Source organism: Salvelinus alpinus, chromosome 37 (assembly GCF_045679555.1).
Source record: "Salvelinus alpinus chromosome 37, SLU_Salpinus.1, whole genome shotgun sequence".
Classification (NCBI taxonomy): domain Eukaryota; kingdom Metazoa; phylum Chordata; class Actinopteri; order Salmoniformes; family Salmonidae; genus Salvelinus; species Salvelinus alpinus.
This window is the reverse complement of record NC_092122.1, coordinates 7,848,744-7,864,002: the sequence shown is the minus strand read 5'-3', so window position 1 is coordinate 7,864,002 and position 15,259 is coordinate 7,848,744. Positions and strand designations below refer to the sequence as shown.

General features: G+C 49.7%; 1 protein-coding gene across 9 annotated transcripts in view; it reads left to right on the top strand.

Moving 5' to 3' along the window:
* Positions 1-15,259, top strand: part of LOC139566086 (pleckstrin homology domain-containing family A member 5-like) — a 189,064-nt gene that overhangs the window by 70,007 nt on the left and 103,798 nt on the right. The window contains exon 4 of one of the 9 annotated variants that reach the window (XM_071386995.1): positions 7,783-8,790. The exons of the other annotated variants lie outside the window; for them this stretch is intronic. Coding sequence (XP_071243096.1) covers positions 7,783-7,786 — 4 coding nt within the window. The 3' untranslated portion in view covers positions 7,787-8,790. Of the gene's footprint in view, positions 1-7,782; positions 8,791-15,259 lie in introns of those variants that run through there. 9 annotated transcript variants of the gene reach the window in all.

The window sequence follows — 15,259 nt, the reverse complement described above, 5'->3', positions numbered from 1 at the left end:
AGGAGAGAGATGGGGAGGGAATGGGAGGAGAGAGATGGGAGGGGAGAGGAGAGAGATGGGAGGGGAGAGGAGAGAGATGGGAGGGGAGAAGAGGAGAGAGATGGGATGGGAGAGGAGGGAATGGGAGAGGAGAGAGACCCACCTCTCTCCTCTCCCCTCCCATGTCTCCCATTCCCTCCCCATCTCTCTCCTCTCCCATGGATGGGGAGGGAATGGGAGAGGAGAGAGATGGGGAGGGAATGGGAGAGGAGAGAGATGGGGAGGGAATGGGAGAGGAGAGAGATGGGGAGGGAATGGGAGAGGAGAGAGATGGGGAGGGAATGGGAGAGGAGAGAGATGAGGATAGGGTGGAGAGAGATGGGGGAGGGAATGGGAGAGGAGAGAGATGGGGAGGGAATGGGAGAGGAGAGAGATGGGGAGGGAATGGGAGAGGAGAGAGATGAGGATAGGGTGTAGAGAGATGGGGGAGGGAATGGGAGAGGAGAGATGGGGGTGGAGAGAGATGGGGAGGGGATGGGAGAGGAGGGATGGGGATAGGGTGGAGAGCGATGGGATGGGAGAGAGATGGGAGGGGAGAGAGATGGGGAGGGAATGAGAGAGGAGAGAGATGGGGGAGGGAATGGGAGAGGAGAGAGATGGGGGAGGGAATGGGAGAGGAGAGAGATGGGGGAGGGAATGGGAGAGGAGAGAGATGGGAGGGGAGAGAGATGGGAGGGGAGGGGAGAGAGATGGGATTGGAGAAGAGGAGAGAGATGGGATTGGAGAAGAGGAGAGAGATGGGATTGGAGAAGAGGAGAGAGATGGGATGGGAGAAGAGAGAGATGGGGGTGGAGAGAGATGAGGAGAGAGATGGGAATGGGAGGGAATGGGAGAGGAGAGAGATGGGAGGGGATGGGAGAGGAGAGAGATGGGAGGGGATGGGAGAGGAGAGAGATGGGAGTGGATGGGAAAAGAGAGATGGGAATGGGAGAGGAGCGAGATGAGGATAGGGTGGAGAGAGATGGGGGAGGGAATGGGAGAGGAGAGATGGGGGTGGAGAGAGATGGGGAGGGGATGGGAGAGGAGGGATGGGGATAGGGTGGAGAGCGATGGGATGGGGGAGAGATGAGATGGGGAGGGAATGAGAGAGGAGAGAGATGGGGGAGAGAGATGGGGGAGGGAATGGGAGAGAGATGGGGGAGGGAATGGGAGAGGAGAGAGATGGGGGAGGGAATGGGAGAGGAGAGAGATGGGGGAGGGAATGGGAGAGGAGAGAGATGGGGGAGGGAATGGGAGAGGAGAGAGATGGGGGAGGGGAGAGGAGAGAGATGGGGGAGGGGAGAGGAGAGAGATGGGGGAGGGGAGAGGAGAGAGATGGGAGGGGAGGAGAGAGATGGGATTGGAGAAGAGGAGAGAGATGGGAGAAGAGAGAGATGAGGAGAGAGATGGGAATGGGAGGGAATGGGAGAGGAGAGAGATGGGAGGGGATGGGAGAGAGATGGGAGGGGATGGGAGAGGAGAGAGATGGGAGTGGATGGGAAAAGAGAGAGATGGGAATGGGAGAGGAGAGAGATGGGAGAAGAGAGAGATGGGAGGGGATGGGAAAAGAGAGAGATGGGAGGGGATGGGAAAAGAGAGAGATGGGAGGGGATGGGAAAAGAGAGAGATGGGGATAGGGTGGAGAGAGATGGGGAGGGAATGGGAGAGGAGAGAGATGGGGAGGGAGATGGGAATGGGAGGGAATGGGAGAGGAGAGAGATGGGAGGGGATGGGAGAGGAGAGAGATGGGAGGGGATGGGAGAGGAGAGAGATGGGAGGGGATGGGAGAGGAGAGAGATGGGAGTGGATGGGAAAAGAGAGATGGGAATGGGAGAGGAGAGAGATGAGGAGAGAGATGGGAATGGGAGGGAATGGGAGAGGAGAGAGATGGGAGGGGATGGGAGAGGAGAGAGATGGGGAGGGAATGGGAGAGGAGAGAGATGAGGATAGGGTGGAGAGAGATGGGGGAGGGAATGGGAGAGGAGAGAGATGGGGAGGGAATGGGAGAGGAGAGAGATGGGGAGGGAATGGGAGAGGAGAGAGATGAGGATAGGGTGGAGAGAGATGGGGGAGGGAATGGGAGAGGAGAGATGGGGGTGGAGAGATGGGGAGGGGATGGGAGAGGAGGGATGGGGATAGGGTGGAGAGCGATGGGATGGGAGAGAGATGGGAGGGGAGAGAGATGGGGAGGGAATGAGAGAGGAGAGAGATGGGGGAGGGAATGGGAGAGGAGAGAGATGGGGGGGGGAATGGGAGAGGAGAGAGATGGGGGAGGGAATGGGAGAGGAGAGAGATGGGAGGGGAGAGAGATGGGAGGGGAGGGGAGAGAGATGGGATTGGAGAAGAGGAGAGAGATGGGATTGGAGAAGAGGAGAGAGATGGGATTGGAGAGAGATGGGATGGGAGAAGAGAGAGATGGGGGTGGAGAGAGATGAGGAGAGAGATGGGAATGGGAGGGAATGGGAGAGGAGAGAGATGGGAGGGGATGGGAGAGGAGAGAGATGGGAGGGGATGGGAGAGGAGAGAGATGGGAGTGGATGGGAAAAGAGAGATGGGAATGGGAGAGGAGCGAGATGAGGATAGGGTGGAGAGAGATGGGGGAGGGAATGGGAGAGGAGAGATGGGGGTGGAGAGAGATGGGGAGGGGATGGGAGAGGAGGGATGGGGATAGGGTGGAGAGCGATGGGATGGGGGAGAGATGAGATGGGGAGGGAATGAGAGAGGAGAGAGATGGGGGAGAGAGATGGGGGAGGGAATGGGAGAGAGATGGGGGAGGGAATGGGAGAGGAGAGAGATGGGGGAGGGAATGGGAGAGGAGAGAGATGGGGGAGGGAATGGGAGAGGAGAGAGATGGGGGAGGGAATGGGAGAGGAGAGAGATGGGGGAGGGGAGAGGAGAGAGATGGGGGAGGGGAGAGGAGAGAGATGGGAGGGGAGAGGAGAGAGATGGGAGGGGAGGAGAGAGATGGGATTGGAGAAGAGGAGAGAGATGGGAGAAGAGAGAGATGAGGAGAGAGATGGGAATGGGAGGGAATGGGAGAGGAGAGAGATGGGAGGGGATGGGAGAGAGATGGGAGGGGATGGGAGAGGAGAGAGATGGGAGTGGATGGGAAAAGAGAGAGATGGGAATGGGAGAGGAGAGAGATGGGAGAAGAGAGAGATGGGAGGGGATGGGAAAGAGAGAGATGGGAGGGGATGGGAAAAGAGAGAGATGGGAGGGGATGGGAAAAGAGAGAGATGGGGATAGGGTGGAGAGAGATGGGGAGGGAATGGGAGAGGAGAGAGATGGGGAGGGAGATGGGAATGGGAGGGAATGGGAGAGGAGAGAGATGGGAGGGGATGGGAGAGGAGAGAGATGGGAGGGGATGGGAGAGGAGAGAGATGGGAGTGGATGGGAAAAGAGAGATGGGAATGGGAGAGGAGAGAGATGAGGAGAGAGATGGGAATGGGAGGGAATGGGAGAGGAGAGAGATGGGAGGGGATGGGAGAGGAGAGAGATGGGAGGGGATGGGAGAGGAGAGAGATGGGAGGGGATGGGAGAGGAGAGAGATGGGAGGGGATGGGAGAGGAGAGAGATGGGAGTGGATGGGAAAAGAGAGATGGGAATGGGAGAGGAGAGAGATGAGGAGAGAGATGGGAATGGGAGAGGAGAGAGATGGGAGGGGATGGGAGAGGAGAGAGATGGGAGGGGATGGGAGAGGAGAGAGATGGGAGTGGATGGGAAAAGAGAGATGGGAATGGGAGAGGAGAGAGATGAGGATAGGGTGGAGAGAGATGGGGGAGGGAATGGGAGAGGAGAGATGGGGGTGGAGAGAGATGGGGAGGGGATGGGAGAGGAGGGATGGGGATAGGGTGGAGAGCAATGGGATGGGGGAGAGATGGGAGGGGAGAGAGATGGGGAGGGAATGAGAGAGGAGAGAGATGAGGGAGAGAGATGGGGGAGGGAATGGGAGAGAGGAGGGATGGGAGAGGAGGAGATGGGGGAGGGGATGGGAGAGGAGAGAGATGGGGGAGGGGAGAGGAGAGAGATGGGAGGGGAGAGGAGAGAGATGGGAGGGGAGAAGAGGAGAGAGATGGGATTGGAGAAGAGGAGAGAGATGGGGGTGGAGAGAGATGAGGAGAGAGATGGGAATGGGAGGGAATGGGAGAGGAGAGAGATGGGAGGGGATGGGAGAGGAGAGAGATGGGAGAGGAGAGAGATGGGAGTGGATGGGAAAAGAGAGAGATGGGAATGGGAGAGGAGAGAGATGGGAGAAGAGAGAGATGGGAGGGGATGGGAAAAGAGAGAGATGGGGATAGGGTGGAGAGAGATGGGGAGGGAATGGGAGAGGAGAGAGATGGGGAGGGAATGGGAGAGGAGAGAGATGGGGAGGGAATGGGAGAGGAGAGAGATGGGGAGGGAATGGGAGAGGAGAGAGATGGGGAGGGAATGGGAGAGGAGAGAGATGGGGAGGGAATGGGAGAGGAGAAAGATGGGGATGGGACATGAGAGAGATGGGAGAGGAGAAAGATGGGGATGGGACATGAGAGAGATGGGAGAGGAGAAAGATGGGGATGGGACATGAGAGAGATGGGAGAGGAGGAAAAGGAGATGGGGAGAGATGGGGAGGGGATTAGAGAGATGAGATGGGAGAGGAGAGAGATGGGAGGGGATGGGAGAAGAGAGAGGGGAGAGATGGGGATGGGAGAGGAGATATGGGGAGGGGATTAAAGAGATGAGATGGGGAGGAGAGGACATGGGGAAGGGAGAGATGGGAGAGGACATGGGGAAGGGAGAGATGGGAGAGGACATGGGGAAGGGAGAGATGGGAGGGGAGAGAGATGGGAGAGGACATGGGGAGGGGAGAGAGATGGGGATGGGAGAGGAGAGGGATGGGAGGGGAGAGGGGATGGGAGGGGAGAGAGATGGGGGTGGGGAGGGGAGAGAGCTGGGGAGAGGATGGGAGAGGAGAGAGCTGCGGAGAGGATGGGAAAGGAGAGGGAAATGGGAGGGGAGGATGAAAAGGAGGTGGAGAGGAGAGAGATGGGGAGGGGATGGGAGAGGAGAGAGATGGGGAGGGGGTGGGAGAGAAGAGAGATGGGGAGGGGAGAGAGAGAGATGGGGGGAGGAAAAGGAGGTGGGGAGCAAACGGAGGTGGGGAGCAAAAGGAGGTGGGGAGCAGAGAGGAAGTTGCCTGATTTGTACCTCCATGTGACCACTAGAGGGCACCAACCTCTCAGGCCATAACCTCAGATTATAACATGGGTAATCTGACCACGAACCTAGCAGCAGCACTGTCCTGTAAATGGTTTTGTTGTCAACCTCTTCTGTTACTGTTTAATCTCCCTCCTGACAGTCACTAGGGTGGCTGTTCATACAACTTAGTGTATTTGTGTGTATTACGCTGTGAATGTGTGTGTGTGTGTGTGTGTGTGTGTGTGTGACTGTTTATGCAGATATGTATGTTTCTGTCATCGTGTGTGTGTGTGTGTGTGTGTGTGTGTGTGTGTGTGTGTGTGTGTGTGTGTGTGTGTGTGGTTGTGCGCACATTGCCTTGTTTTAGTTTGTGAGTATGGTCAGTGTAGTGAACCCAGACTGATCTCAGTGGGAGACTAATAGAATGTGTGTGAGAGAGATCCCTGTCGGAAGACATGCTGGCTGGCTGTCTTCTCTCTGCCTGGTCTCTCCAGGGTGTGTCCTGGCAGCATCCCATCACTTTTACATTTAGATGACTAGAGGTGTTCCTCAAACACTGGCTTTGCTTTCGAACACCGTCTCCTCATATCAGCGTTGGAGTTCGCTCAGCACCCAGTGTGTACGTGGATTATGACCATATCTGTTCGTTCCTAACGTTTTATCTTGTTTTTCTACCATTTTGCGAAAGCAAACCATTCCATTTGTCCTTAGTTTTTGGGGTTCTTGGTGTACTTGTCATGTATATCATTTTTGGGATTGAATCTGTATTGAAAACCAAAGCCACATTTCCATATTACCTTGAAATGGACTGTTTTACAACTTTTTGTACTGAGAATTTACGGTACTGATAATTGGCTGAGTACACTTCATTGGAGTATTGCTGTGATAGGATTCTAAAAAGTGTATTTCTCTGACAACAAATAATCAAAACACAAGTGGCGCTTGTCATAGAGCGGGTTTGTGAGCAGATGACATGTGTATTTCAGAAGATGTGCTTGTATAAGACACCCACTAGAGGGCAGTGTTGAGTTGGCTTGAGTTGTATTTGCCCTCTGTTGAAGTGGAGACCTCGAGCCTGACGAATGTACCCTCAATATACAATGAAGCTGTAACTGAACGGGAATCAAACCCAGGTCCTCTGCTTGGCTTAAAGATCAGGCATTAGTTCTGACTGATAACACAAGTCTTTAATTCTCAAGTAAGGTGGTCTTCCAAATGTAGATTACACCACACACTTTACATACTGCATAACATTGCATGATCATTTGTCATGCAATGTTTTGTATTAATATGTAGTTCAGTTCGGACACCACCTCATTCCAGGGTTTTTCTTTATTTTTACTATTTTCTACATTGTTGAACAATAGTGAAGACATCACAACTATGTAATAACACATGTGGAATCATGTAGTAACCAAAAAAGTGTTAAACAAATCAAAATATATTTGAGATTCTTCAAAGTAGCCACCTCCTCCATGCTTCACGGTGGGAACCGCAGTGATGATCCATTCGCTTACTCTGCGTCTCACAAAGACACGGTGGTTGGAACCAAAAATCTCTAATTTGGATTTGTCAGATCAGTTGTGACAGACAGATTTCAGACAGACAGATTTCCACCGGTCTAATGTCCAGTGCTAGTGTTTCTTGGCCTAAGCAAGTATATTCTTCTTATTGGTGTCCTTTAGTAGTGGTTTATCTGCAGCAATTCAACCATGGCCTGATTCACTCAGTCTCCTCTCAGCAGTTGATGTTGAGTTGTCTTGCTTGAACTCTGTGAAGCATTTATTTGGGCTGCAATTTCTGAGGTTGGTAACTCTAATAAACGTATCCCCTGCAGCAGAGGTAACTCTGGGTCTTCCTTTCCTGTGGAGGTCCTCATGGGGCCAGTTTCATCATAGCGCTTGATGGTTTTTGCAACTGCACTTGAAGAAACTTTTAAAGTTCTTGAAATGTTCCGGATTGACTGACCTTCATGTCTTAAAGTAATGATAAACTGTCATTTCTCTTTGCTTATTTGAGCTGTTCTTGCCATAATATGGACTTGGTATTTTACCAAATAGGGCTATCTTCTGTATAACACTCCTACCTTGTCACAACACAACTGATTGGTTCAAACACATTAAGAAGGAAATAAATTCCAAAAATTAACTTTTAACATGGCACACCTGTTAATTGAAATGCATTCCAGGTGACTACCTCATGAACCTGGTTGAGAGAATGCCAAGTGTGTGCAAAGCTGTCATCAAGACAAAGGGTGGCTACTTTGAAGAATCTCAAATATAAAATATATTTTGATTTGTTTAACATTTTTTTGGTTACTACATGATTCCATATGTGTTATTTCATAGTTTTGAGGTCTTCGCTATTATTATACAATGTAGAAAATAGTAAAAATAAAGGAAAAACCCTTGAATGAGGTGGTGTCCAAACTTTTGACCTGTACTGTATTTCTAGTATCCAGTGTGTATTATTATTATTCTGTATTCTCATTATGTGGATATGTAGACTGCAGCGAACCCTCATTAACGTATTTATCCCTTCTCTCTTTCCCCCATGTCCTGCTGTGTCTCCACCATTACTCCTCAACAGGTAAGCCGTTTGGTTTGAATAACAGCAGTTTTTCTCCAGACTTTGTTTGTCTTGGTTTAATAATGTTTGTAATAGTTTTTTCTAGCCTTTGAATTTCATACACAATCTGTGAGTGCTGTCGGAGATGTGGTTCAATGCATTCTGTGGCGAGAGTAGCTGGTGTATAGGAAGAGTATCCAATGGTGTGTTGATAGACCGGCGTGTGCGTCCATGCGTGTGGACGTGTGTAACTAAAGGGATGTTCCTCTCTGCCTTCAGCATGTTGACTGGTTTATTCATGGTCCCATATGGCTGTTAAGAGATGGCCAATCATTTCTCTCTCTCTCTGTCTGTGTTATCAATCTCATAGTTATTTGTGTAGCAGGTTTTGTCTGCTGGTTCTGTTTGTCCTCTTGGTGCTCCATCCTTTAGGTAAAGGCTACACCAGTGACTGGTGTTTTCCTCTCTTTATGGACGACTGTTAGGGGAAGGTTGGCTGACATTTCAGGGTGTCAGAGTATGGGATGGATTATTGCGGGCATGCAGTCTCTCCCTCTACCAACTCAAACACGATTTCAGTCACACACACACACACACTCGCGGCTCAGTGTAGTGTTTGACGTGTGCGCGCGCAGAGTGGTAACCATGACAACGCAGACCCTGAAGGCTTGCTGCTCACGGCAGTTGGACCATCTCTCCCTCTCTCTCCCTTCCTCTCTTTCCCTCTTCCATCCCTCCCTGGGAGAAACTCAATTGCATACTCCTCGCGTCCTCTCTCATCACCTCCTTCTCAAAACACATTGAAGGAGGGTATCTTGCCGACTTTCTCTCTCGCTCTCTGGGTCTTTCACCCTGGGTTCTCCGATAGGACATTTTAGACTGCATATTTATGAACATATGCCTGTACTGTACTCGTACCTTGTAGCTGGATATAGTTTGATATGAATGAATCCCACAGGTGTTTGTTGACTTCAGATCATTGCCATGGGTTATAGAGATGTTGGTCCCCCCATGGGGTCCATCTGTGTGTCCCCTGTAGCTCACACATCTGGACTGGTCATTCAACACAGCTGGTGACTGACAGACAGCTGAGAGCTTCATCAACACACACACACACACACAAAGACATCAGCTGGCTGACAGACTCTGCTCGCTGAAATATGCCTATAGATATTTGAATACTACTTACTTAAACCCTTTTACTTCTTGGGGGCCTAGGTCATCCGCAAACCTCCTCCAGTGGGCTCTTTTGTTTTCACAAATGAATAAAATGGGTGCCAACAAGGAGAATAGCCTGCCTTGTTTTTTCTGTGCTCTGTGTTGTGCTCTATCAGAATGTGACCCAGTTAGCATCTGTAGAACCAAGTGTCCTCTGGCTCTGATGATCAGTGTTCTGGCTCCAGTGGTCAGAACAGATGACTCTCCAGCAGTCTGGGCCAAGGGCCTGTGTCAGGTTTCAGATCATAACAGAACTAGAGCAGTACAGCCTGGTCCGGTCCCCTCATTGCCCTAGTAGCTCCAGCTGTCCACATGCACCCTCTGCACATCAATGCCAGTGGTCCCCCTACCATAGCTCAGTGTCTAACCCAGGGATCGGCAACTATTGATGGGGGCCACAAACTCACGAGGGGCCGCAGTGGCTCGCGGGTCTGCAAACCCACACATGCAGTCAGAGCTGGCCCTAAGCTAAATGTGACAGTCCTTCAGAGCAGTCATCACTCAGTGTTTGCAGAAATAAAGACATAAAGCTGTGTTGCTCAGTCAGTAGAACATGGCGCTTGCAATGCCAAGGATTGTGGGTTCAATTCCCGCTGGGGCCACCGGTACGTACAAACGTATGCACGCATGACTAAGTCGCTTTGGATGAAAGCATCTGTTATTGTCTTATCAGAGACCGAGAGAGAGCATTCAGCAGCAGGATCAGTGCCTCCCTTGTTTTCTCTCCTCCCTCGTTTTCTCTCCTCCCTCACTGACAGGTCCTCCTTATCGGCAGTATTCACACCAGAAATACTGTGTTGATGGTAAGCTCTGGAGTTTTGTTTGAGTATGAATGTCTTGATGTTATGTGTGCTGCCTGTTTTTGTGTCAAGTGCAGTCCGGGTTTCAGTACATCCCAGTGTATAGTATTTATTGCCATTTTGCATTATGTACAGCAGGAGCATACAGCAGGAGCATACAGCAGGAGCATACAGCAGGAGCATACAGCAGGAGCATAAAGCAGGAGCATACAGCAGGAGCATACAGCACACTCAGTGTACAAAACATTAAGAACTCTTTCCATGACCTATCCAGGTGAAATCTATGATCCCTCATTGATGTCACTTGTTAAATCCACTTCAATCTCTGTAGATGAAGGGGAGGAGACCGGTTAAAGAATGGTTTTTGAGCCTTCAGACAATTGAGACATGGATTGTGTATGTGTGCCATTCAGAGGATGAATGGACAAGACAAAATATTTAAGTGCCTTTGAATGGGTTATGGTAGTAGGTGGCAGGCGCACCTGTTTGTGTCTGTCAAGAACTGCAACGCTGCTGGGTTTGTCACGCTCAACAGTGGCCCGTGTGTATCGAGAATGGTCCACCACACCAAGGACATCCAGCCAACTTGACACAACTGTGAGAAGGATTGGAGTCAACATGGGCCAGCATCCCTGTGGAACGCATTCAACACTTTGTAGAGTCCATGCCCCAATGAATTGATGCCGTTCTGACTCAATATTAGGAAGGTGTTCAGCTGGTACACTACATGGCCAAAAGTATTTAGACACCTGCTCGTCGAACATCTCATTCTAAAATCATGGGCATTAATATGGAGTTCGTCCCCCCTTTGGTGTGAGGACTTGCTCCCATTCAGACTCCAGAGTATTAGTGAGGTAAGGCAATGATGTTGGGCGATTAGGCCTGGATCGCCGTCAACATTCAAATTCATTCCAAAGGTGTTCGACGGGGTTGAGTTCAGGGCTCTGTGCAGGCCAGTCAAGTTCTTCCACGCCGATCTCGCCAAACCATTTCTGTATGGACCTCACTTTGTGCACGGGGGCGTTGTCGTGCTGAAACATGAAAGGGCCTGCCACTAACTGTTGCCACAAAGTTGGAAGCACAGAATCGTCTAGAATGTCATTGTATGCTGTAGTGTTAAGATTTCCCCTTCACAGGAACTAAGGGGCCCGAACCATGAAAAACAGCCGCAGACCATTATTCCTCCTTCAACAAACTTTGCAGTTGGCACTATGCATTGGGGCAGGTAGCGTTCTCCTGGTACCCGCCAAACCCAGATTTGTTCGTCGTACTTCTAGATGGTGAAGCTTGATTCATCACTCCAGAGAATGCGTTCCAATGCTCCAGAGTCCAATGGTGGCGAGCTTTACAACACTCCAGCCGGCGCTTGGCATTGTGCATGGTGATCTTAGGCTTGTGTGCGGCTGCTCGGCCATGGAAACCCATTTTATGAAGCTCCCGACTAACAGTTCTTGTGCTGACGTTTGGAACTCTGTAGTGAGTATTGCAACCGAGGATAAACGCGCTTCAGCACTTGGCGGACCCGTTCTATGAGCTTGTGTGGCCTAACACTTTGCAGCTGAGCCGTTGTTGCTCCTAGACATTTCCACCTCACAATAACAGCACTTACAGTTGACCGGGGCAGCTCTAGCAGGGCAGACATTTGACAAACTGACTTGTTGGAAAGGGGGCATCCTATGACGGTGCCACGTTAAAAGTCACTGGGCTCTTCAGTACGGGCCATTCTACTGCCAATGTTTGTCTATGGAGATTGCATGACGGTGTGCTCGGTTTTTATACACCTGTCAGCAACGGGTTTGGCTGAAATAGCCGAATCCACTAATTTGAAGGCGTGTCCACTACATGGCCCCCCCAAAAAAATTAACAGCACACTGCATGGAACACGCACAGGTGTGTTAACATCTCTAACTTAATATACAGTAATTATGTAGAAGCATTAAGATGATTACAGAAATGTAGTTTTTGGGGAACTATTTTGATATTGTTATCAATTATATACACCTAATAGTAAACATGTGTCAGGGAAAGCCAGACCACTGGTGCACCAAGGACATTATGGGCAGAGTATTTAATTTTTCCCATCAGCAATTTTAGACTAATGACAGCTGTTCGACATTTTTGCCTAATTACCGTGTGTGTGGAGTGGGGTTTCAGATAACACAGCCAGTCTCTCCCAATACTGCCTGCATCTGTGATGAGTCTGTAGAGACCTCTTTCAGCCTGTCTACCTATGTCTGCTGCCTATGGGCTACACACTGTGACAGATGCTTTCTGGAGCCCGCGGCAGAGAACACGTGAGCGCACGAACACACAGTCTGTCCGTAACATACACACTGTGTCTGGCAGATATTGCAATTGGTGAAACACACACTGACAAATACGTACACTCCCAGGAGAGACGGAGCGAGAGGGGGAGCTGTCGAGCTGAGTGCAGTTAAGGTGTGATTGTGTAACCATCTCCGTGCTGTGCGGCTATGTGAAACCCAGCCCCAAACCTCCATTCTGGCTCTAGTTCTTTACATCATATAATGGTCTCGTACGCCATTTTGGTTCCCCCAGGAACATACCCCCCACACCATTAACAGCACCCTCTCCCGTAATGTGTGATCAGGTTAGGGGTGAACGTAATCTCCTGCAGGCTACTGTTTTGTTATTCCACACGGAGTCTCTGATTTTAAGGGTTCATTTAGAGGATCATTTGGTGATATTATCTAAAAGTCCTAACTATAGATAAGACGAGGCAGTTGGTGTCCTCGCTCTGTTATCGTTAAAACCCTCTGACTTCCTACAGTGAGATAAGGGAAGATATTTCAGATGACAGTTAAGATGCCAAGGTAATCCCCACCCGTTGCCTAGGCAGCCTAATGATGACATTTATCAGGTAAACAGACAGACCGGAGCCAACCGGACCGCTGCGAATCCCACTGCTACCACAATAAAGATGTCTAATAGGAGGCGTCGCCGTGGCACCTGAGTGAAATCACATTTGTGTTTGGGTAAGTGGTTGCCAATGGACCTACTTGGAGAGGGGAAGGTAATGGAATGTAATTGTTACGGTCGATTCTCTTCTCTGCGGTGGAGTTCTTTGCTGTCGCTAATGAGATGCAGATGCATTGCCTTACGGAAAGTGAGTAATTTAATAACGCTTATTTTACCTCTCGAGGGGAGATGGAAAGCTTCTGTTCTGTGTGTTTGAGTGAAACTCTCAAGGTCTCATTTCTGTTCTTGGCTCAGCTTCTATCTTTAGTTGAAGGGTGTTGTTGAGGTGTGATGTTAAGACAGATTCTTTCTCCAAGGCCAGAAACTATAAAGTGATGCATTTTTGCTGAAGAAATCGTGTCTTCTGATAGAAAGTTGGCGTGTGCTTCCAGGTAGCTCATTCCCCACGCTAACCTATAGGGACTTAGCTCCTTGCTGAAAGGTTCTGAAAACTGAGATTTAGCGGTCTACGTTGCTATCCTGTAGATATACTCTGTTTCCCAAAGGTCCATCAGCAATGATCCTCTACCCATTACAGATTCTGTTTCTTTAGTTTCCCCCCTCATGGTTTCCTCCTCTCCTGTTTCTTTAGTTTCCCCCCTCATGGTTTCCTCCTCTCCTGTTTCTTTAGTTTCCCCCCTCATGGTTTCCTCCTCTCCTGTTTCTTTAGTTTCCCCCCTCATGGTTTCCTCCTCTCCTGTTTCTTTAGTTTCCCCCCTCATGGTTTCCTCCTCTCCTGTTTCTTTAGTTTCCCCCCTCATGGTTTCCTCCTCTCCTGTTTCTTTAGTTTCCCCTCTCATGGTTTCCTCCTCTCCTGTTTCTTTAGTTTCCCCCCTCATGGTTTCCTCCTCTCCTGTTTCTTTAGTTTCCCCTCTCATGGTTTCCTCCTCTCCTGTTTCTTTAGTTTCCCCTCTCATGGTTTCCTCCTCTCCTGTTTCTTTAGTTTCCCCCCTCATGGTTTCCTCCTCTCCTGTTTCTTTAGTTTCCCCTCTCATGGTTTCCTCCTCTCCTGTTTCTTTAGTTTCCCCCCTCATGGTTTCCTCCTCTCCTGTTTCTTTAGTTTCCCCCCTCATGGTTTCCTCCTCTCCTGTTTCTTTAGTTTCCCCTCTCATGGTTTCCTCCTCTCCTGTTTCTTTAGTTTCCCCTCTCATGGTTTCCTCCTCTCCTGTTTCTTTAGTTTCCCCCCTCATGGTTTCCTCCTCTCCTGTTTCTTTAGTTTCCCCTCTCATGGTTTCCTCCTCTCCTGTTTCTTTAGTTTCCCCCCTCATGGTTTCCTCCTCTCCTGTTTCTTTAGTTTCCCCTCTCATGGTTTCCTCCTCTCCTGTTTCTTTAGTTTCCCCTCTCATGGTTTCCTCCTCTTCTGTTTCTTTAGTCTCATGGTTTCCTCCTCTCCTGTTTCTTTAGTTTCCCCTCTCATGGTTTCCTCCTCTCCTGTTTCTTTAGTTTCCCCTCTCATGGTTTCCTCCTCTCCTGTTTCTTTAGTTTCCCCTCTCATGGTTTCCTCCTCTCCTGTTTCTTTAGTTTCCCCTCTCATGGTTTCCTCCTCTCCTGTTTCTTTAGTTTCCCCTCTCATGGTTTCCTCCTCTCCTGTTTCTTTAGTTTCCCCTCTCATGGTTTCCTCCTCTCCTGTTTCTTTAGTTTCCCCTCTCATGGTTTCCTCCTCTCCTGTTTCTTTAGTCTCATGGTTTCCTCCTCTCCTGTTTCTTTAGTTTCCCCTCTCATGTTTGCCCACAGTTATGCTGTGTAGTACATTTCAGAAGCGAGGGACCTGTGTCTCTGATGATCTGAGAGCTGCTCGTAGCTGCAGAGGAAGGAGATGGCTAGCTAAGCGCACACACAGGCTCACGAATGTAACACACACACACACACAGAGCCCAGCTGTGACGTTATGGGAGGAAGATGACTGGGCTAGCCAATACACACACATACTCACACACACATACTCACACACACATACTCACACACACACACACACACCCTGAGTGGGCTGTCAAGGTGAACACAGCATGGTCGCTAACTCCTGCATAATGATTCGGAGGCATAGCAGTTCCTCTTTGAAACGTTATTTGCCTGGGATTTGTTTTAGCCAGAATAAAAGGTTCCGGGTCGTTCACTACCCTGCCTGATATGTCCACTGGGTCTAGGTGGGAAGAAAAAAATATCTCGGATTTAAGAGAAGGAAAGTTGGTTGGCTGGCTGGCTCACAGTTATCTTTTCTTACACATCATACACACAATATGCAGTTCTCATGTACAGTCGTGGCTTAAAGTTTTGAGAATGACACAAATATAAATTTTTCACAAAGTCTGCTGCCTCAGTTTGTATGATGGCAATTTGCATATACTCCAGAATGTTATGATGAATTGCAATTATTTGCAAAGTCCCTCTTTGCCATGCAAATGAACTGAATCCCCCAAAACTATTTCCACTGCATTTCAGCCCTGCCACAAAAGGACCAGCTGACATCATGTCAGTGATTCTCTCGTTAACACAGGTGTGAG